This window comes from Micropterus salmoides, unplaced genomic scaffold (genome assembly GCF_014851395.1).
Source record: "Micropterus salmoides isolate LMB-PRFRI ecotype aquatic unplaced genomic scaffold, ASM1485139v1 Ms_hic_scaffold_10, whole genome shotgun sequence".
Classification (NCBI taxonomy): domain Eukaryota; kingdom Metazoa; phylum Chordata; class Actinopteri; order Centrarchiformes; family Centrarchidae; genus Micropterus; species Micropterus salmoides.
Genome location: NW_024040041.1, coordinates 8,051,496 through 8,072,453, shown reverse-complemented (window position 1 = coordinate 8,072,453; position 20,958 = coordinate 8,051,496). Strand labels below are relative to the sequence as shown.

The 20,958-nt window shown below is 40.4% G+C and overlaps 1 protein-coding gene and 1 long non-coding RNA gene across 3 annotated transcripts in view; both read right to left on the bottom strand.

The window, feature by feature from the left end:
* Positions 1-7,909: 7,909 nt before the first annotated feature.
* LOC119883303 lies at positions 7,910-10,049 on the bottom strand. The gene is made up of 2 exons (XR_005440615.1): positions 9,234-10,049; positions 7,910-9,129 (listed from the first exon to the last, which is right to left on the bottom strand). It is a non-coding gene; the product is annotated as an uncharacterized LOC119883303 (long non-coding RNA).
* A 5,157-nt stretch (positions 10,050-15,206) lies between these two features.
* Positions 15,207-20,958, bottom strand: part of LOC119883289 (myosin-9-like) — a 34,444-nt gene continuing 28,692 nt past the window's right edge. For both annotated transcript variants that reach the window (XM_038693869.1, XM_038693878.1), the window contains 11 exons: positions 20,271-20,519; positions 19,915-20,127; positions 19,606-19,818; positions 19,077-19,238; positions 18,809-18,937; positions 18,631-18,719; positions 18,361-18,484; positions 17,929-18,137; positions 17,548-17,656; positions 17,246-17,418; positions 15,207-16,883 (listed from right to left, as the gene is read on the bottom strand). In XM_038693869.1, coding sequence (XP_038549797.1) covers positions 16,775-16,883; positions 17,246-17,418; positions 17,548-17,656; positions 17,929-18,137; positions 18,361-18,484; positions 18,631-18,719; positions 18,809-18,937; positions 19,077-19,238; positions 19,606-19,818; positions 19,915-20,127; positions 20,271-20,519 — 1,779 coding nt within the window. In that variant the 3' untranslated portion in view covers positions 15,207-16,774. The remainder of the gene's footprint in view (positions 16,884-17,245; positions 17,419-17,547; positions 17,657-17,928; positions 18,138-18,360; positions 18,485-18,630; positions 18,720-18,808; positions 18,938-19,076; positions 19,239-19,605; positions 19,819-19,914; positions 20,128-20,270; positions 20,520-20,958) is intronic.

The window sequence follows — 20,958 nt, the reverse complement described above, 5'->3', positions numbered from 1 at the left end:
TCAAAACCAGAATATCTCATAGATCTCCAATATGCTAGCTGGAGCTCACGTTTCTCACTGAACAACAGAAAGTAGGAAAGTGGTAGCTCTGTAAGAGGAAATGAAAGAGAAGAGGAGGCATTACAGCTGTTCATTTGTTATGAGTGTTTATTATAAAATTGGTTAAGACTACACTTCATCACTTCAAGCTACACTTTTTATTACATTTTTTCTAAAAATTAGGCACTTTAATTTAGTTTACTTAAATTTAGAAGTTATTATTTGAATAGTTGTTATTTATTATCCTTCCAGTTTGATGTGAAAACTGACTGAAATATTATTTGATTTGACAGTCCGTTGTTGACTAAAAACATGTGTTGATACAACTATAGGTTATAGTACTGAATGATAACGCAAGTTCGTCGTTTTGATGTTCCGGACCTTTGCTTCAGGAAATTTTCTCTAACTAGACCTCTTTGAAATCTAATTGAATACCCCTGCCATAGGGTGTGCAGAATTTATCCTGCCATCTAGCTACTCTTTTAATGGCACTATCACTGTTAAAACCACTCTCAGCTTCCGCAGTCTACTGTTAGCCCTTCTGTTTCAAAATAAAACACAAATCTGAGTTGTATAGCCTACTCTTTGCAATTTTAAGACATTCGCCAGTGTAATATATAGCCTAGTATTAAGTTAATTAGATTAGGTGTTTTACAATCAGCTTGTTGTCATCATTGTTATGTAGGCTAACCTATGTGAAACCTGGTGAGCATTACCACCCTCCTATCCCTTTGCCTTCCCAAAAGGACCACAATGGAAATAAGCCGTCTGACTTTATTGTGTTTTTATCCTTTTGATGGTATTTGTAGTTGGGAATCTCTTGCTGGAGGTGTCACTTTTATATGTACAATCAACAAAGAAGTTCATTGATTCATTATTATTATAATTATTATTATGATTATAAAAAAGCTTCTTCTCTGCAGGGCAAATCTGCATTTCTTGGGTTTAATCCTGTGTGATGAACCATCAGGGAAAGGCAGTGCTCTGCATTGATTGTACCTGGGTAAAGTGAAATAAAATAGAAATCTACTCAACCTTTCTACTCAGTGAGGCCTTCAGTGCAGAAATACAAGTTCCTTCACATCCACAGGCCTTAGGTTGTTAAACAGTACTTAACTATTAATGATTTAAACAGGAAATCTTCGGTGTGAGATCTCAAAAAAGTACTGTCCCACAGACAAAAGTTGGCACAAAGACTGGAATGTGTTCTTTGCCAAAGGGTCATTGCTAGATCATTCACGTCAAAATGACCTAACTCATCCAAGGATTGTTTATTTATCAACTTTGCCAAACAGCTGCATTTTCCAGGTCTCAATCTACAGAGAAACAGTTGTCTCTGGCAGCTCAAATTGCTATCAGCACATAACTAAATGTTTCACTAGAGATTAAAATCATTATCAGACTTGCGTCAGCCTACATCCTAGGTGTTAACTCTACAATAATAGCATGCAATGTGTATGATGTGTCCTGAAAAGTCTTCTTAAGCCCCCATCCCAGATGTGTATGACATTAGAAGAAAGCAAACACTCTGTTTTTGTTTTGTTTTGTTATTGTCTTAATACACTCAAAAATATGAAATATATCTAAATAAATCTACCTTCTCGTTTCTTCAGAATGGTGATGGCATATACCTTGTTTGTGTGTGTGTGTGTGTGTGTGATACTCATGCAGATCAACAGCTGGGATGATCACAATCTCCATGATTGACTGTACTCTGGCACACCTTCCTGACCATCCCTTTTGCAAAGTAGGCTTTTAACCAGAACAAAGAAATATGACCATATTACTTCTATTTTAGCTTCATTACACTGGCTCCCAGTGTGTTTTAGAATTGACTTTCTTTCTATTGATCACTTTTAAAGCTCTTCATGGCCTCTCGCCTTGTTATATTTCTGACCTTTTAGTCCCATACACACCAGCACGTACCTTGAGATCCTCGGGCAGAGGTCTGTTGTCTGTTCCAGAGTCTCGACTGAAAACTAAAGGGGACAGAGCGTTTACTGTCAGGGCCCCGAGGCTCTGGAAGAGCCTGCCCGAGGAAATCAGGTCGGCTGAGTCAGTGAACTCTTTTAAGTCCCTTCTTAAAACATACTTTTATAGGAGAGCCTTTCCCGATCTTATTTGACTTTATTTTATCCCTTTTATTTTATTCTATTTTACTAATTTTATATTTATCTTAAATATGTATTTTAGTCTTTTCAATGTTTTCTTGTTTTTATCTTGTATTGTTTAAGTATTATTGTCTTTTGGGTATTATTGTCTTTACCCTTTTTTAAAGCACTTTGTAACTTGTTTTTGAAAAGTGCTCTACAAATAAAGATTATTATATTATTATTATTATTATTATTATAATACACAAATAAAAGTAATAAACGTCACAAACAGTAGTGTTGGATTTCATTACAGTGTAAAGTTTCTATATTTCTTCTTCTTTGTTTCTTATTACTTGAAAGTAATGCATTATCAGTATTTATTATCATATAATTTGCAACTTTCAAAGTTTAATGAGTAGCCGCATGGGAGTGTTTTTCCTTCTTATCAGTGTTTTCCCCCACAGACACTGCCCTCCAGGCTGGGCTCCTCATGTTCAAACCAACATGGGACTCTGCCAGCAGCAGCTTTCATTCCTGGGTCATCTGCTGGCTCCGGTGATCATGGAAAAAGCTCTACTGTTACATTAACTCCAGCTTTCCTCATATTCAGCCGTTCACCGGGGTTGTGGAGGGAACTAAAGCAAGCTGTTAAGCTTTGGTGTTCGTTTTAGTAGCACTGGCTAAATCATATACCAATTTAATGCTAATTATTTGACTTGACAAGCAGCCCTCACATGTAACGTTATCTATCTACCGTCAGCCAATGTAAACTTTTGCACACGTAAAAAAAAAAAGAAGAATATAACGTTTTGGCACTGTTCTTCTTCTTCTTCTTCTTTAGAGTTTATCGGCAGCTTGCATCCATTATCGTTGCACTACCGCCATCTTCCGGCTTTATTTCCTGTCATGTCCAGTTACATCATATTCTTCTCATCATACCTATTCTTGATAAAAATAAGAAAATATTTCCTCTGCTTTGTTCATTCTCCCCACTTTCCAGTATTTCCTTCATTCCTGTCCCTATTGTTCCAACTATTCCTAACTCTTCCATCATATTTTTCCTCTGTTCTTCATATTATCTGCAACTCAAAAACACATGCTCTATAGTTTCTGCAACCTGACCACAACCAGAAAAACCAGTTGGGTGCTTCCCTATAATGTGTAATGTGTAATGTGCTATTCAAATTACTGTGACCTATCCTTAATCTGGTCATAATTATTTCTTCTTTTCTATTCCCTCCCCTATTCTTCACCGCCCCAACTTTACTTTGTATAGCATATAAATGTCTCCCTTTAGTTTCCACATCCCACTGATGTCGCCATTCTCTAATGGCTTCTTTCCATATTATACTCTTTCTTTCAGACTTTGACAACTTAATATTTTCTTCAATACTCTCTTTTTTAACAGCTTGTTCGGCTAACTTGTCCACTCTCTCATTACCCACAATGCCAATATGAGCAGGAATCCAAGTCAATTGAATCTAATAGCATTTTTCCCTTATTCTTGTGTATATTATCAATATTGAATACAGTAAATCCTGATGACTATTAGATATACCAGTCATGAGACTGTATAAAGCCGACACTGAATCACTTCCAATTAAAGCTTTTTTGATTTTGTTTTCCTCAATCCATTCTAGTGCCATCTTAATAGCATATAATTCAACTGCATACACACTCAGATCATTTGTGGTTCGTCTGCTTATCTCACCTCTTTGGTTGAAAATGTAAACTGCAGATCCAGTCTTTCCTGTTTCTGGATCCGTCTGTATAAATCTGAATATACTCTTTATATTTAAAATCTATATGTCTATAAAATTCCGCTACCAGATCTGTGCTATTACTTACTGTTTTAACTCGAAGTAATTTAAAATCAACTTCCATGGTTTCTAGCTTCCATACCGGTGTATCAGGCCATATTATAGTTGGGCAGAATTCCTTTTCATACACTCCCAGTTCTCTAGCCGCCTCATCTCCGACCCACCCAAAACTGAACTTTTGTGCTCTCTCCCTTTCCCAATTATCTTGTAATATTATTTTAGTTGGATGACTATCTCCATGCCCTTTTAGATTTACCCAATAATTTACAAGCAATTGTTTACGTCGGATGTTCAATGGCATTTCTCCCGCTTCCACCTGTAGAGCACACACTGGTGATGTTTTAACTGCCCCTAGACATAATCTCAGTGCTTTAGCCTGTATTACATCAAGCCTCCTAAGTACAGATTTGGCTGCTGATCCATATGCCACACTTCCATAATCCATCCTTGATCTTATTAGACTTACATATATATATTTCAGTGATTTATAATCTGTTCCCCATTCTAGTCCTGTTAAACATCTCATTAAATTTATTACTTTTTTACATTTGTCTTCTACATTTCTAATATGTTCTACCCATGTTAATCTTGTGTCAAAGTATACTCCTAAAAAACAGAATGCTTTAACTCTCTCTAAGTTACTTCCATATAGTTTTATATTAATATTTTCCATGATTTTCTTCCCTGTGAAAAACATTACTTTAGTTTTCTCTATAGAAAATTTAACACCCCACTTTATTCCCCACTTCTCAACATGCTGTATCCCTTCTTGTATTTTTTTAACTACATGTTCTATATTTCTTCCTTTTTTCCATATTGCCCCATCATCCGCAAAAAGTGATCTTCCCATACCTATTGGTATATTCACATATATATCATTAATCATTACTGAAAATAATGTGGGACTTACAACACTCCCCTGAGGATTTCCGTTTTCTATAACATGTTCACTTGATAGGACTGCCCCTATTTTAACCTGAATTGTTCTTCCTTCCAGGAAATCCTTGATCCAGTTAAGAAAATTTCCTCTAATTCCCATATTATACAATTTAATCATTAGTCCCTCTCTCCATAGCATATCATATGCCTTTTCTACATCGAAAAATACTGCCACTGCTGTCTCTTTATTTACTTGTGCTTTTCTTATGTTATCTTCCAAACACAATACTGCATCCATAGTATTCCTACCTCTTCTAAACCCACTTTGACATTCAGCCACCATACCTCTTTTTTCCATAATATACATTAACCTCTCATTTATCATTCTTTCCATTAATTTACAGACATGAGATGTCAGAGCAATAGGTCTATAACTTGTAGGTTTACAAGCTTCTTTCCCAGGTTTCCTTATCGGCATAATAATTGCCTCCTTCCAGCTCTTTGGAAGTTTCCCTTCCTCCCACACTTTATTGTACAGCATCAACAACTTATTCTTCCCCTCCTCACTTAACTGTTTCAACATGCTATAACAAATGTAATCTTTTCCTGGTGCAGTCTTCCCAGTTTTGGCCATTGCTCTCTTTAATTCTCCCATGTTAAATAGTACATTTTGTTCATCCTCCACTTTCCCAGTCTTCATAAATATCTCTACATTTTCAGATTTAGTCTTCTCTCTGCCTCTCTTCCCTTCTTCAGATAAGTTATTAGAGCTATGCACATTGACAAATGTATTTGCTAACATTTCAGCCTTTTCCTTATTAGTCACTGCAATTTCATTTCCACTACTCAAAACTGGATAACTCCATTCTCTCCTTTCACCACCCATCTTTTTAATCATTCTCCACACCTCTCCAATCTGAGTTGTATTCCCAATTGAGCTACAATAGTTCCTCCAATATGTTCTTTTTGCCTGCCTAATTGTTTTCCTTACTATTGCCTGAGCATATTATATTGAATCATGTGCCTGAAGTTATGAGTTCTTTTCATTATTTTAAATGCTTTGTTCCTATTTCTGACTGCTTCTTTACATTCCTCATCCCACCATGGTACGATTTTCCTCTTTACCTTACCTTTACTTTTTGGAATAGACTCCATTGCCGCTGTTATTATACCTTTCTTTATTTTATTTTCCAGTGTCTCTATATCATCATTCTACTCAATCTGGCTCAAACATCTATCACTTTCTCTCTGAAAATGTTCCCAATTAGCCTTCTCAAATACCCATCTTCCTCCTCTTTCTTCTATACTTTGAGATAATGAAATATTAATTTTACATAATACTGGATAATGATCACTTCCTATTGTCCCATCCTTATATACACTCCAATTACATATCGCTGCCATACTACTAGACACCAGTGTAAGGTCAAGTACAGATTCCTTCCCCGTACTAACCTCTATCCTTGTTTTACTTCCATCATTTAAACATACTAAGTTTTCCTCATCCAATAACTCTTCAATTACTTGTCCATTACTATCCATCTTCTCACTACCCCACAATGCATTATGCGCATTGAAATCCCCACACCATACAATATTATTATGGTCTTGCCCCTCTATTTCCTCAAGATTATTTATATCTAATTTTCTACACGGATTGTAATAATTTATAACTACAATTCTTTTCCTTTCACCCCATGTTTCTACCACTACATATTCTTGCTCCTTTCCTATACCTAACACCCTATGCGGAATGCCTTGTCTTATAAATGTTATACATCCCCCTCCACCACCATTTTCCCTATCTTGTCTAACTGATACATATCCATATATTATAAAGTCCAAATTAGGCTTTAACCAGGATTCCTAAATGCATATAACATCTGGCTTTTCTCTTCTACTCCTTATAAATTGCTTGAAATCCTGCCCATTTGCGATCAAGCTTCTTGCATTCCATTGAGGGATTAGCATTACAAAAATTATTAACCTATACATGTTGTCTCTTGACTCGACTGTACACTGAGTTCATCCCTCACTTCTTCCCACTTTAATCCTGCCATATCTAAATGGTGTATTGCTGCTTTAACAATAATATGGATTCTTTCAGTTTTAGACCTGACTTCAGCTGTAGCATTTATCACCCCTGCTATGTCACTATTTTCTTCTTCTCTTCCCATTTTTCCTTCTTTTCTTGGTGATCTTCCCTGCTCACCCTTTTTGTACTTTCTCCACTCTGATTCTTCTTTTCCTGCTCTGTTCTCTTAACAGCCTCAACATAAGAAATGTTTTCTTTTAATTTTATCTGTTGTACTTTAACTTCTTTTTTCATCACTTCGCATCCCCAAAATGCCACACTATGATTCCCTCCACAGTTACAACACTTTGGTCTTACTTCTTCCCCACACTTTCCATATTCATGATCACCACTACACCTAGCACACCTCCTCTTTCCTTTCCATACCTTAGCCATATGTCCAAATTCCTGGCAATTATAACATCTCATTGGCTTAGGTACATACTCTCTTATGCTGTATCTCATAAATCCATAATATACCTCTTTTGGTACCTCCTTTGTTTCAAACTCAACCAATACAGATTCTGTTTCTACTTTCTCCACTCCCCGTGTCATTCTTATTGCAATTTTAACTGACCTATTCTTCATTCTCAAGTTCTCCACCAACTCTTCCATATTTTACAGTAAGTGGAATTCCATATATCATTCCCTTACTTCCGCCATTTATTTTCTCCCCCACTCTTACTACTTTTACTATTTTTATTATTCCAACACAACTCATCTTCTTTGCTTTTTCCATCTGTACTTCATTATTACATCCTACCAGTAGGTTTCCATCTCCCAAAATTCTTGCATACTTCTCCTACCTTTTCTCTTATTATTTTAGTTAACTTAAGTGGATCCATTTTTTTTTACTCCTCCTTCTCCCTCAAATCGTACCACTACATTAAGCAATCTTATTTTATGTTCCTTCCCTTCATCTTCTTCACTTTCCGTCCCATTTGAACTAACACAACCTTTTTTCTTTCTTTTACGACTAGCCTCCTTCTTATCCCTATGCCTTCTCCCTACTTCCTCCCAATCACTTTCCCTCCTCTCATCACTACCATTTCCCTCTGCCTCACTGTAATCCATACCATCCACCTGTCTCCCTGCCATCCCTATCCAGATTATTGGTTTAATGAGCAACCAGAAGCTGTGAAATAGCACCGCTACCGGACCTATACAGGCCGTCGGCCGATGCTATCCCACACCACCTCTTAATCGACTCACCAACCAACAAACTCGCACTTCGTTCTCCACCCAGTGCTAAATTCAGACAGACCACAGTTCTCGTTTTTCTGGAATACACTGTCGCGTGTCCACAAGCCTCCTTCTCCAGTTAGCTGCTTTTACCAAGCTCAGCAGCCAAAAGCAGACATCATTGGCACTGTTGTATAGGCTATATTATTTTATAATGCCCATTACCAAACACAAAGTAACTAAATTAGGATACAGTCTGTGTCATAAGCAAACTGTTACTGGTTCTAAAATTTCATCTGGGTGATCACAGGGATATTTCAATATTGTATCTGTTAACTGGTTGCATATATTAGATTTATCACATGACTCATTAGGCAGAGAAAAGCTGCTTTTAATTAACTGAGTATACTTAGTGTACTGGTGAAGTCAAATAGGCCGATTGATAGATAGGTTCACAAAGTGATTTTATGGTACCTTGGGAAAGTATTTTTAGTAATACGGTAGTTTATTTTGATACATGACATGGCTGCTGATCTCTAATTTAAGTCAATTCATTTGAGCAGCTTCCTTTTTTCCATTTAGGGTTTCAGTATACACACACACAATTTGTGTGGGAAAGCAATTATAAATCATACTTTTAAATTCAGCAGCTTTGTTACTCAGACCAGGTCCATTTACAAAACATAACAATATTAGGAACATTAATAATAGTAGTAGTCTTGGTTTGTTTTGCGTGGTGATGGTGTTCCTCTCTGATCTTCCATACCTGCAGTGCACTTCCTGGTGGTGTCTGATCTTTTCTTTTTTATAGAGAGACTTTGAAGGCTGTGATTCTTGTTCCAGTCACTCCACGATCTCCTGTCAATGTCGGCCCCATTCCCTCTCCGGTACCGACAGGCTGTGAAGAGTTCGGGATCGTTCCCTCTGGCTGGATGAAAATTACACATCATCCATGCACTACTGCAGCTGGGGGCTGTCCGCAGCGCCACGCAACTTTCTAAATTCTTCCCTCTTACGGAGCAAAGAAAGGTCACAGCCGAATCTGTTGTGTAAAGCATAGTCTAATGTCAGCAAAATGGCTACATATAATAATGAAAAGTTAAAACAGTCAAACAGTCAGAAACATTATGAAGACAGATTACTTACTGAAACTTTAAGGTATACATTTTCTCTAAATAGGCCACAGTTTAGGCCTAGCTCCTTCTTAACAGCAGAATACTGCTCCAGCCATCCCTTTGCTGAATGTCGGTCACTGACTGCTGGTTAAAACCCAGACTTAATGCAGACGCATGGCAACAGAAAGTGGAATGGCCTACACGTGACTTAATGATTCAATATGAGTCTCTTAGATATTATCAAGAGGAGACATAGCCTACCACATCTATTAATGTTCTTTGTGCCAAAACAAAAATTCCTTTGTAGTCACTTTGTAATCTAGGACACCTGTATTAGTCTTTAAAAAGCAGGTTTTTGTCTGTCTTCATGGTTATGAGCTAAGTCGGTTTGATGATATCTTGTCTTTGAAACTTCAAGTCATTTTGAGGCATAAACAAAAGTGATAAGTTAAGAGCTGCAATCAGTTTGCCAAGTGAGAAATTAGGCTACATGTTACTGGTTCAGTGCAGAGCATTGTGTTACATGTTGGACAAGAGTCTTTCACTGTTCTGGGGGCGGCGCTATCACATACAAAGTCAATGCAAAGAGGCTGAGAGACGCGATTTCCTGTCAGGATGTAGCATTTGTAACAGCTGACTTTGTCCTAGATTACTCTTCTCCCAAAACTCCTCCCACTGCATGCAGTCTATATAAATCAGGAGACTGCACTGTGCCTTCATTCTAAAACCAGATCCAAGTAGACTCGGTATCTTAGGTGAACCCCTGCAATCTGACCACTGATACTTGGTGCGGCTGATTTCAACACCAAAGATGGATCGAGACAGTGGAAGCGTCACTGTTGCCCTACAGCAGACACTGTCTGCTGTCCTAAACTTCGTCTCTCGGTTTTCTGTGCAGCTGGGCTATGAGGAACCTCGCTCGCTGGTTGTTATCATTTATTTTGACCGGCAGAGGAAAGCTACGATTCCGATCTTTAGACTGCCGATGGTGCTGATAACAGATAGGCCTATTCAAGATCAACGGAGCGGAGTAGCAGGACGCGATCACGGCGACATCTCTGATGTATAGGCTACTCTCCGGTAAGTATTGGCGCTAACACGTGTTGCCGTGCAATTGTGCTGATGGCGCTGAGATAAACGCCGTCACACTAACAAATACGACCAATAATCAAACGAGGTGGAAAATTAAAATAACTGCATCATGGCCATATTCGTCGATTTAGGAATCAAGCAGCTGGAAACATCTAGCATTCTCATATTCTCAGACCAGGAAACAGACGAGCGGGAAATTTGAAACGAATCGGTCATACTCTCATTCGTCAGCCCATGACACGTGATAGCGGGACTTTTGAAGCATCTGTAATACTCTCATTCGTCAGCCCATGACACGTGATAGCGGGACTTTTGAAGCATCTGTAATACTCTCATTCGTCGGACCAGGACACGTGATAGCGGGACTTTGGAAGCATCTGTAATACTCTCATTCGTCGGACCAGGACACGTGATAGCGGGACTTTGGAAGCATCTGTAATACTCTCATTCGTCGGACCAGGACACGTGATAGCGGGACTTTGGAAGCATCTGTAATACTCTCATTCGTCGGACCAGGACACGTGATAGAGGGACTTTAGAAACGAAATCTGTCATCCTCATATCCCTCGGATATAGTGGATCCCAGAAACCTGAAGGATTCCACCGCAGACACGGCTGTTTAAAATGGTGAGTGGGGGAGATCTGCCACCAAAAAGGAGAGGAGCAGACTACAGTAAGAACTGTTTTTAAAAATCCACCACTCATTCATAGTGTTCATTTTTTCATATTTTCATATATATATATATATAACTGAAACGCCTCTATCATCGTCGTATTCGTCGATGCGGGAAAACGGAAACGCCTCTATCATCCTCGTATTCGTCGACGCGGGAAAACTGAAACGCCTCTATCATCCTCGTATTCGTCGACGCGGGCAAACGGAAACGCCTCTATCATCCTCGTATTCGTCGACGCGGGCAAACGGAAACGCCTCTATCATCCTCGTATTCGTCGACGCGGGCAAACGGAAACGCCTCTATCATCCTCGTATTCGTCGACGCGGGCAAACGGAAACGCCTCTATCATCCTCGTATTCGTCGACGCGGGCAAACGGAAACGCCTCTATCATCCTCGTATTCGTCGACGCGGGCAAACGGAAACGCCTCTATCATCCTCGTATTCGTCGATGCGGGAAACTGAAACGTCTGTCATCCTCGCTTCATCGAGTAAGACCCAGACGAGGCAGAAAACTGAAATGCAGATATCCTCCTCGTCGATTGAAGAACCTGACCTTTAGAGCCTCTATCACACTGTCACTGAATAAAATGAATCCTCCATATTGTTGTCTGTATTTTTTTTTTAAACGTAGGGCACAATGGAAAATAAGAAATAAAGCACCACATATTTTGGAGTAGTAGTAGTCTTTATTTTAGAGGTTACAATAAGATTTTCTACAGGTCATACCACTGAAACAATGTAGCACACATCCATACAGTGTTATTATCTATATGGTTATGAAGAGGTAAGTTGGTTTGATGGTTGGTTAGGATTTGTCTTTAAATTTTAGATCATGTCATTTTGAGACATAACCAACAGTAATATGGTAGGAGCCACTGGCAAGTGGAAAACCACAAGTAACTGTGTGTGATCTGTGTGTGTGTGTGTGTGTGTGTGTGTGTGTGTGTGTGTGTGTGTGTGTGTGTGTGTGTGTGTGTGTGTGTGTGTGTGTGTGTGTAGATGCAGGTGCTGGTCATATAATTAGAATATCATCAAAAAGTTGATTTATTTCAGTAATTCCATTCAAAAAGTGAAACTGATATATTTCAAGTGTTCATTCCTTTTAATTTTGATGATTATAACTGACAACTAATGAAAACCCCAAAATCAGTATCTCAGAAAATTAGAATATTTTGAAAAGGTTCAATATTGAAGACACCTGGTGCCACACTCTAATCAGCTAATTAACTCAAAACACCTACAAAGGCCTTTAAATGGTCTCTGTCTAGTTCTGTAGGCTACACAATTATGGGGAAGACTGCTGACTTGACAGCTGTCCAAAAGACGACCATTGACATCTTGCACAAGGAGGGTAAGACACAAAAGGTTATTGCTAAAGAGGCTGGCTGTTCACAGAGCTCTGTGTCCAAGCACATTAATAGAGAGGTGAAGGGAAGGAAAAGATGTGGTAGAAAAAAGTGTACAAGCAATAGGGATAACCGCACCCTGGAGAGGATTGTGAAACACAACCCATTCAAAAATGTGGGGGAGATTCACAAAGAGTGGACTGCAGCTGGAGTCAGTGCTTCAAGAACCACCACGCACAGACGTATGCAAGACATGGGTTTCAGCTGTCGCATTCCTTGTGTCAAGCTACTCTTGAACAAGACACAGCGTCAGAAGCGTCTCGCCTGGGCTAAAGACAAAAAGGACTGGACTGCTGCTGAGTGGTGGTGGTCCTAAGTTCTGTTCTTTGATGAAAGTAAATTTTGCATTTTCCTTTGGAAATCAAGGTCCTAGAGTCTGGAGGAAGAGAGGAGAGGCACAAAAACCATGTTGCTTGAAGTCCAGTGTAAAGTTTCCACAGTCAGTGATGGTTTGGGGTGCCATGTCATCTGCTGGTGTTGGTCCACTGTGTTTTCTGAGGTCAAAGGTCAATGCAGCCGTCTACCAGGAAGTTTTAAAGCACTTCATGCTTCCTGCTGCTGACCAACTTTATGGAGATGCAGATTTCATTTTCCAACAGGACTTGGCACCTGCACACAGTGCCAAAGCAACAGTACCTGGTTTAAGGACCATGGTATCATTTCTAAAAATCCTTTTTTTTGTATTGGTCTTAAGTAATATTCAAATTTTCAATGCCTTGCCTTTGACATTTAAATAGTATAAAGTCATAAGCAATCTTTCAGTAATAAGGCTGGAGCTGCAATCACTTTTTGTAAGTAGAAAACTGAATTTTATGGCTCGTATTGGCCATTAAAATGTATTTCACGTGGTAAAAAGGACTGGATTGGTTGGTAGAGAGTAAGTATATATGCAATTTCTTTGTTTAAAATGCAACCCAGCCGTAAATCATGTTAATGATAGGCTCCACTAAACAATGTTAGACATAGGCCTACCAAACACAAATTTCATCGGCAAAAATGGGTTTCCTATAAAATCACAAATGTCAGAACCCATTACACTATAAACAATAGCTTAGGTTATATTTGATTTTTAAAAACGTGCTGTTACACTGATAGACTTGAATTACGTTGTAAAAGTAAAGTTACCAGGCATGGGATTGGCAAAGGGCAAAAAAGCAGGAAAAAATACTGAGAACACCCAACACCCCGATTAAACTGGCGGCAGCTCTAACATGGAAGGTAAAGCAGGATCCATGACAATATTTAATGGATGTGTTGCAGTGGGAATCAAAGGACAAGGGTCTAATCCACTGCGCCATCGCAGCCTCTCTATAATAATTATTTTGTATTCATTTTTACCAAACTTCAACAGATAAATGTGCAACATGATATAATTGAGTCTATAACTAAGTAATGCAACTACTAACTTTCAAATTAGTTCAGTTGAAGTTAGATGATTTTTATTGAATAAGAGACAGCAGCAAAGGTTGTTGCCTGTTTAAGACCTGGTGGCCTGACTGTTAAAGAAACTCAAACAGCTGATCAGTCTCTATCTGTTGATACACTGTTGGAAAAAGTTTGACATGTCAGCTCTGGCAGCGGGCGGGCGTGTGCGTGACACGAGAACGACCGCGACAGTTTAACAGGATCGCGCCAGTCACACAGAAGCCGTTGCCATGGTTACCTCGCGGAGCGCTTGTTTGCCTGTCTGTTGATGAGGAGCGCGGAGCGACCCCTGTGAAAAGGCCTTATATAGCCTAAACCTTGTCACAACCATTCACAAGAACTTAATTAATAACGTACCAAAACCTTTAACATAAGGACTTAAAAAGCAACCATCCACACAGCAAAGTGTATATTTAGGCTACATGAGTGATCAATAGACAAGTCAAAGTAAAGATTAGACATAGCCTCTAACAAGCAATAATCAAACATTCCCAATTAATCTGATCCTTATTGTCAACTCAGTGTTGGGCAAGTTCCTCGGAAATAATATTACCTACTAGTTACTTAGCATAGGCTATAGACCTACTCCTTAAAAAAGTAATATTAGCTACTCCACTTAGGCCCACTGCTGGGCGATGGCCTATTATAACGCCACTCTCTCCCGATGAGTCCAAGCATCACTGGCAGCAGCGGCAGGAGTTTCTCTCTGAGTTTCACGTTGCTGTGTTGCTTTAGCTGATGCTTCAATTAGCCTAAGTATAAATGTAAAACTGTTGGCGGTTGAAGACTTTTTGCTGGTCACACAAAGTTTACAACAGACGACAATGTTCTTTGCATCTTAGACTGTGACACAGAAATGGCAATAAATGCCAACAGCTATCGAAAATACCTCTCTCCCTGTTCTCCAGCTGTCCTTTAGCTTCTTGGCTGTTTAACAGCTGACTTCAACAACAAAGTCCGGTGCCGCTGAGCTGATGCGCCACGTCAGGGATGGTGCGTTCAGTAGCGCACCGTTACTTGGATTAGTAACTGTAATAATACAACTGTTTTCGAAATAGTAATCCGTTACATTACTCTTTACTGGGAAAAGTAATTTTGCAGTAGGCCTATTACTGCCCAACACGTTACGTACCACTGATGCGCGAGCGCGCCTGTGGTATACACTGCACAGGTGTGGAATTGGCAGCTGAGCGTAAACGAACATCCTTGATACTTTACACACGTCAACCTAGATCATTTCCATTTCACTAGACCAGGTCCTTGAGGCCTCAGAGGAGGTGAAGTTCTGGACTTCAAACCTGATGTTACTCCAACCTTAACCCCGTTCTCTCAAATGACTGAGCTTTAAAACCTCTGAAAATAAAACGGCAACATCAGATCATTATAAAACAGAAGTCGACAAATGGCAGTTTAGAGAGCGTCTTTAATTGCAAGAATACCAACATTTCACAACATGATTTCCATTCCAGAGGTGCAGACAGACAAACGTTGCAGAAGAATTGTTGGAGATGCAGTTTTTTTTTTCTTTTTTCATGCGAAAGAGTGATCCTTTTAATTTTGAGCTGTTATTCTTAAGTAATAACAACACGTTCCTCTCACTTCCCAGCAGTGTGAGCCAAAAGCCACCCCTGAGCACAGCCTGTGAGGGGTTTATATCATCCTGACACAGAGAGCTTGCATCTCTATAGAACTGATCATTTGATACATCTACTCAATACATGGCCACATATTAACGCCACATGTCTATATGAAGCCCAATCAGCCAGAGTACAGTGTACATATGTTACAGTGAGGTACCTCCCTACCTCCTGAATCTGCCTTTGGTTTGTAACAACCTCAGCAACTCCTCACTCAGCAAGCTGTGCTCTCAGAATACAGTGTGTGCTGTGAGTAATAAACTACCCCACCACCTCATTTAAACTTTATCTTGAATATTAACATAAACACTGATAGTTATAAATGTAAAAATCAATGCATGTCCAGAAAGAAGAAGCCAACCACCCTGCCCAGTAGAATTCAGATGCATTTAAGGCCTTAGTGTGTATTGGCAGTCTGTGCACTTACTAAATGAGCATGAGCACGGTCTTTCCAAAATTTCCAAGCGTCAGCGTCACATCAGTGTTTCAATGAAACACACAAATGCAGTGGTTTATAATGTCTAGGCTAAAGTGTTGTTTTTCACCTCAGTGCAAAATTAAGAAATTTCAGCACAGTCACAATCAAATGCCTTCAGTATGCGTCAATGAGTCTCCAATGGTGTTACTTTAAATCTGCCTCCAATTTTGTTTCCACATGAAATGTGTGGGTATCAAATTATTAAGCCAAAAAGCGGAATCACGAGTACTAACTGCAGCTAAATCGAGAGAATACATTTCAGCATATAAACCTTCATAATAAACTGATGCGAGAGCATAATAAACATGAAGCACTTTCATTCTTAACCATTATAAAAACTTCTGCATAAAATACAATTCTATAGATTGAGATATTACTTTGGTCCCCTTCCAGTAATCGGTCTTCATTTATGTATACTTTTTTTTGTTTTCTCTTTACTTCAATTAGAAAAATAGATCCTAAACCAGGACTATTATAATTGGAATGTTTCCTTATAAAAAATATCATTTTCTCTTTAATTTTTCCCAGAGAATGAAAAATTAAGCAAAACAAAAATTTGGCCCAAACATAACGTGTGTGTGTGTTTGTCAGCATGGTGATTGTCTGATTTTACCGGCGTCTGTGTGTGTGTGTGTAAGAAAGTGTGTTAAGAATGCATAGATTGTCAGTGTTGGAGATCAGACGGTCGCAGGGCTAAACTTGGAGGAATCGGCTAAATCCCTGCCGCTAGTTTCGATAACATTCTTATGTTTGTGTTCCTCTCCGGTCAGTAGGTACAGTAATGTGTGCTCATATGTGAATGTGGGTCTGTCTATCAATGATGCAGTTCTAAGGAGTCGAGTGGAACTGTGGCTGTTCATTCAGGCTTGGGCTCAGAGGTCTCACTCTTGGGCTCATTCTCCTCGTCGCTTTCGATGCCAGCGCGGGAAACAGCGCGGCGCACGGTGAAGGGGAGGTCACCACGCCTAAAAGAGAAAAAAATAACTGATCAATAATTTCTACCTACATTTATATGCAGCAGGAGTGGGCGATAATTCTAATTGGTATTATGATCATATCATTTTATAAAACTTCTGTTGCCCAAATGAATGATGCAAAGCAATTCAAACTCAAACCACAGAACAAGTTTTGTGTGTGTCAAACTATATGATCTGCATTTAGATTCTTGCATACAGTTTCTCAGTTTACAAGGATTCACCTCAGTCACCTTCCTGAATAAATAACACCCATTTCAAATGAACAGTCATTTACCGTCTGCTACCGTCATGTGTGTAGAACAAGTGATCAAAATGAAAGCTTCTGGGACTCTACAGTCCCTTTCCCTCACCTGAGCTTGTTCTTGAGGGTGGTGACTTCACGGTTCATGGCGTCTGCCGACTCGGTGGCATCTTCCAGCTCCCTCTGCAGTTTTCTTCGGTTGGCGTTGGCTCTCTGAGCCTCTTCCTCAGCCTCCTCCAGCTGACGCTTCAGCTGCTTCATGCGAGAGTTCAACTTGTCGGCCTATAATTTGACAAATGAAGTTAACATTACGTTGATCGTACTCGGGAACGCCAGAACAGGGCGACCGAAACAACAAATGTAAAGCTCCTGTGACGATCAGCTTGACAATGGTGATGGAAAACCTCTGACCTGGTCCTTGTGCTGCTCTGTGTTGCGTCTCTCGTCTTCCACCTGCAGGATGACTTCCTTCAGTTTCTTCTCTGTGCGTCTCACAAGCTTGGTGGCACCCTGCCTCTCCCTGAGTCAAGAGCACACCATCAGTCAGACCAAAAACAATGTCACATACCGTTGGCTGGTGTAACCTGGAAGTATTTAGGTCTTCTTAAGTAAAAGTAGCAATACTGGAAGATAAAAATTCTCCATTACAAAGCACTGCAACAAAGACTTATTTGGACATTAATAGAACTCAGTATCTATGAGAACCAACGCTTCTACACAAGTGTGGATATAATGTTGTGTAAATGTGCAGTCTTGATTCAGTTGTCTCATTTCTGTGGTTGAGGCTTTTACCTGGTCTCTATGTCCAGCTGTTCCTCCAGCTGAGCAATCTTTGCCTCCAGGGCGGCCATGTTGGCCTTGTACTTGGACTTGACTGTGCCCTCCAGCTCCTGCAGCTTCAGTTTCAGCTCCTTGTTCTGACGCTCCATCTGGGCACGAGCCCCTTCCACACGCTGAGAGCTACTGCGCTCTGCTGTCAGCTCCACATTCATCTGGTCAGTCTAAAAAACAATTCATTCATTTTAAAAAGTTGCACTACATTTAATAACTTAAAATCAAACCATTTTTATACCACTAATGGAAATGAATCAATGTCTCAGCTGGAATTACACTGCTGGGTATTCAAAAAGTCTTGAATCACTTGAACTTGTACTGACATATATGGGCTAACAACTCTCAACAGGCATGTTAACACTATAATGAGCTGCTCTTATCTCCACTGACCTGCAGCATTGCTTTCTTCAGCCTGTCGTTGACCAGCTCCGTGTTGCACTGCTCCTCCTCCAGCTCTTCCTCCAGCTGAGCAATACGAGCCTCCAGCCGTCTCCTCTCCTCTGCAACCTGAGCACTGAGAGAAAGATTGATGATAAGAAACGGATGAGAGATTTAAGGGAACAACAACAAAAAAAAAAAAAAAAAGACAAAGAAATACAGAAGAGGTCAAAACCAGATGACCTACAAAACAATATTACTGCAGTTTGAAAGATGCCTTACTTCTTGCTGGCCTGGCTGTTAATCTCATCCTGCAGTTCGTCTCTCTCCTGCTGGGCCTGTCTCTTTACTCGCTCTGCTGCTGCCAACTCCTGCACAGGGATGAATGAGGAAAGAGCAATAAGTGTGAGGCAGAGGCAGGAGGGAAAAAAACAAAGTTTACGGAGGCGTGCATGCCGACCTCCTGCATCTGGAGCATGTCAGCCTCCATGCCCTTCAGCTTCTTCTCTGACTCCTTGCTCTGAGCGAGGATCTCCTCTCTGGACATGCGAGTATCATCCAGCTCGCGGATAAGATCTTTCATCTGGGCCTGCAGAGTCAGAGGAGTCAAACTGAGTCAGAGGAAACTAGGAAAAAAAACAAACCCTTCCATGGTTTGAAATTTGAGTTGAGTTGATGTGGACGTGGCATTTTTTGTTGTATTGGCGAGATTTCAAAAAGCAACTCACTTGAAGCTTCTTCAGCTGTTTCAGGGCCTCGTCTCGGTTCTTGTTGGCCAAGTCGATACCTGCCTCCAGCTCCTTCAGGTCCAGCTCCAGCTTCTTGCGCCCAGCCACGGCTGCAGAACGCTGCTTCCGCTCATCCTCCAGCTCCATCTCCATCTCCCGCACCTAAAGGATGCAAATTCGTCCCATTTCAAACGTCTCACTAACCAGAACCAAGAAACCGCACCTGCATGCTTACACCAACAAAGCAGTATTAATGTCCATGCCCTTTGAAACAATAATTATTTTAATTAAAGATAGTAAAGTTATCATTGGAGTTCAAATTAGTAAGTGAAATCTACCTACATCAGGTCTACTGCTGCAGATATTTAAGAAGCACCACTGTGTAAGATGTTTCTTATTTTATTTAGGAATATGGCAGCAGCCCGTCCATTTTCTAACGACTGTTAACATGGAAAACAGGCAGTGACTTATGTCTATCTCTAAGTTAACATACACATAAAATGTTGGTTTAGTCTATATACATTAGTACCTGTTTGACCAGTGACCTCTTCTTCTCCTCGCCCATTTCATCACGTCCTGCCAGGTCTCTCTCATACTGGGCCTTCATGGCCTGCATGTTGACCTCCAGACGCAGCTTGGCGTCCTCTGTGGCCTGCAGCTCGTCCTCCAGCTCCTCCAGCTGAGTCTTCATCTCCTCCAGCTGCTGCTCCATCGCACGTTTAGCCTTCTCCAGCTCGTGGACCTGATGGGAGCAGGGAAGAGGATTTTGTGATGAGAACTGTATGAACAGACCACGCAGGCACAAATGTACCTCTGAACACAAATCGTCCACACTTACATTCTTGCCAACATCATCCTTAGAGGATACAAGGTCCTCCATTTCAGCTCGCAGCAGTTTGTTGTTGCGGTCCAGTTCTTCCTTGATGTCCATCAGAGTGTCCAGCTCACGGGTTAAAGCCAGTGCCCGGGTCTCCTTCTCACGGGCCTCAGCTTCAGCTCGGTCCCGTTCCTCCGCATAGCGGGCAGATATGGTCTTCTCCTCTGCCAGCATCTAGAGAAAATCAAGATGATGGCGTCAAATCTTAATGCTAAAATTTCAAGTTTATAAAAAGGTGATTCCTTCCATCTTTGACCTATAGCATTTACTCACACACACACACACACACACACACACACACACACACACACTCTCACCTGGTCAAACTTCTTCTGCTTCTTCTCCAGGTTGGAGACGATCTGTCGGAGGTGGTCCTGGTCTACCAGCAGGTCGTCCAACTCCTGCTGGAGACGCGTCTTGGTTTTGTCCAACTTGTCAAAGGCAGCACATTTCTCTTCCAGGCGCTGGCTTGATGCCTCCAGGTCCCTTTGAAGTCTCTTCTTTCCCTCTTCAGCAGACTCCAGACAACCTGCATCCTGCTCGACCTTCTTCTTCATTTCAAGAAGCTATAAGAAAAGAGGCGGTGTGACTCAAACATTCAACGCGGTGAGGAAGATGTGTCCTTCATAAAATATCCCAGATGGTGATATTTCAAATGTTAAGTGAATCAGTTATTTGTTCAACAGAAAATGTCAATAGTTGCAGACAGTTCTCAGCTACTCGTCTGAAAGTTATCAGGCGGTCTGACAGGGTTCTTGCAGTCAAATTCAATGCTTTAAGACAACAGATATAATTTAAGACCCTGAAAGTGTCAAAACAATTTCTTTGATAGGACAGAACAATATAAACTACTAAAATAAAAGAAATGAGTAACATTATAAAGAAAGGTAGCAAGGAAGCGATGCCAGGCAGGACTTAACATTCACTTTCCGGCCTAGCTGTTACAGGTGCACCGCTGACTGGTAAACATGGATAATCCATGAAAGTAAACAAATCACTGTCAAA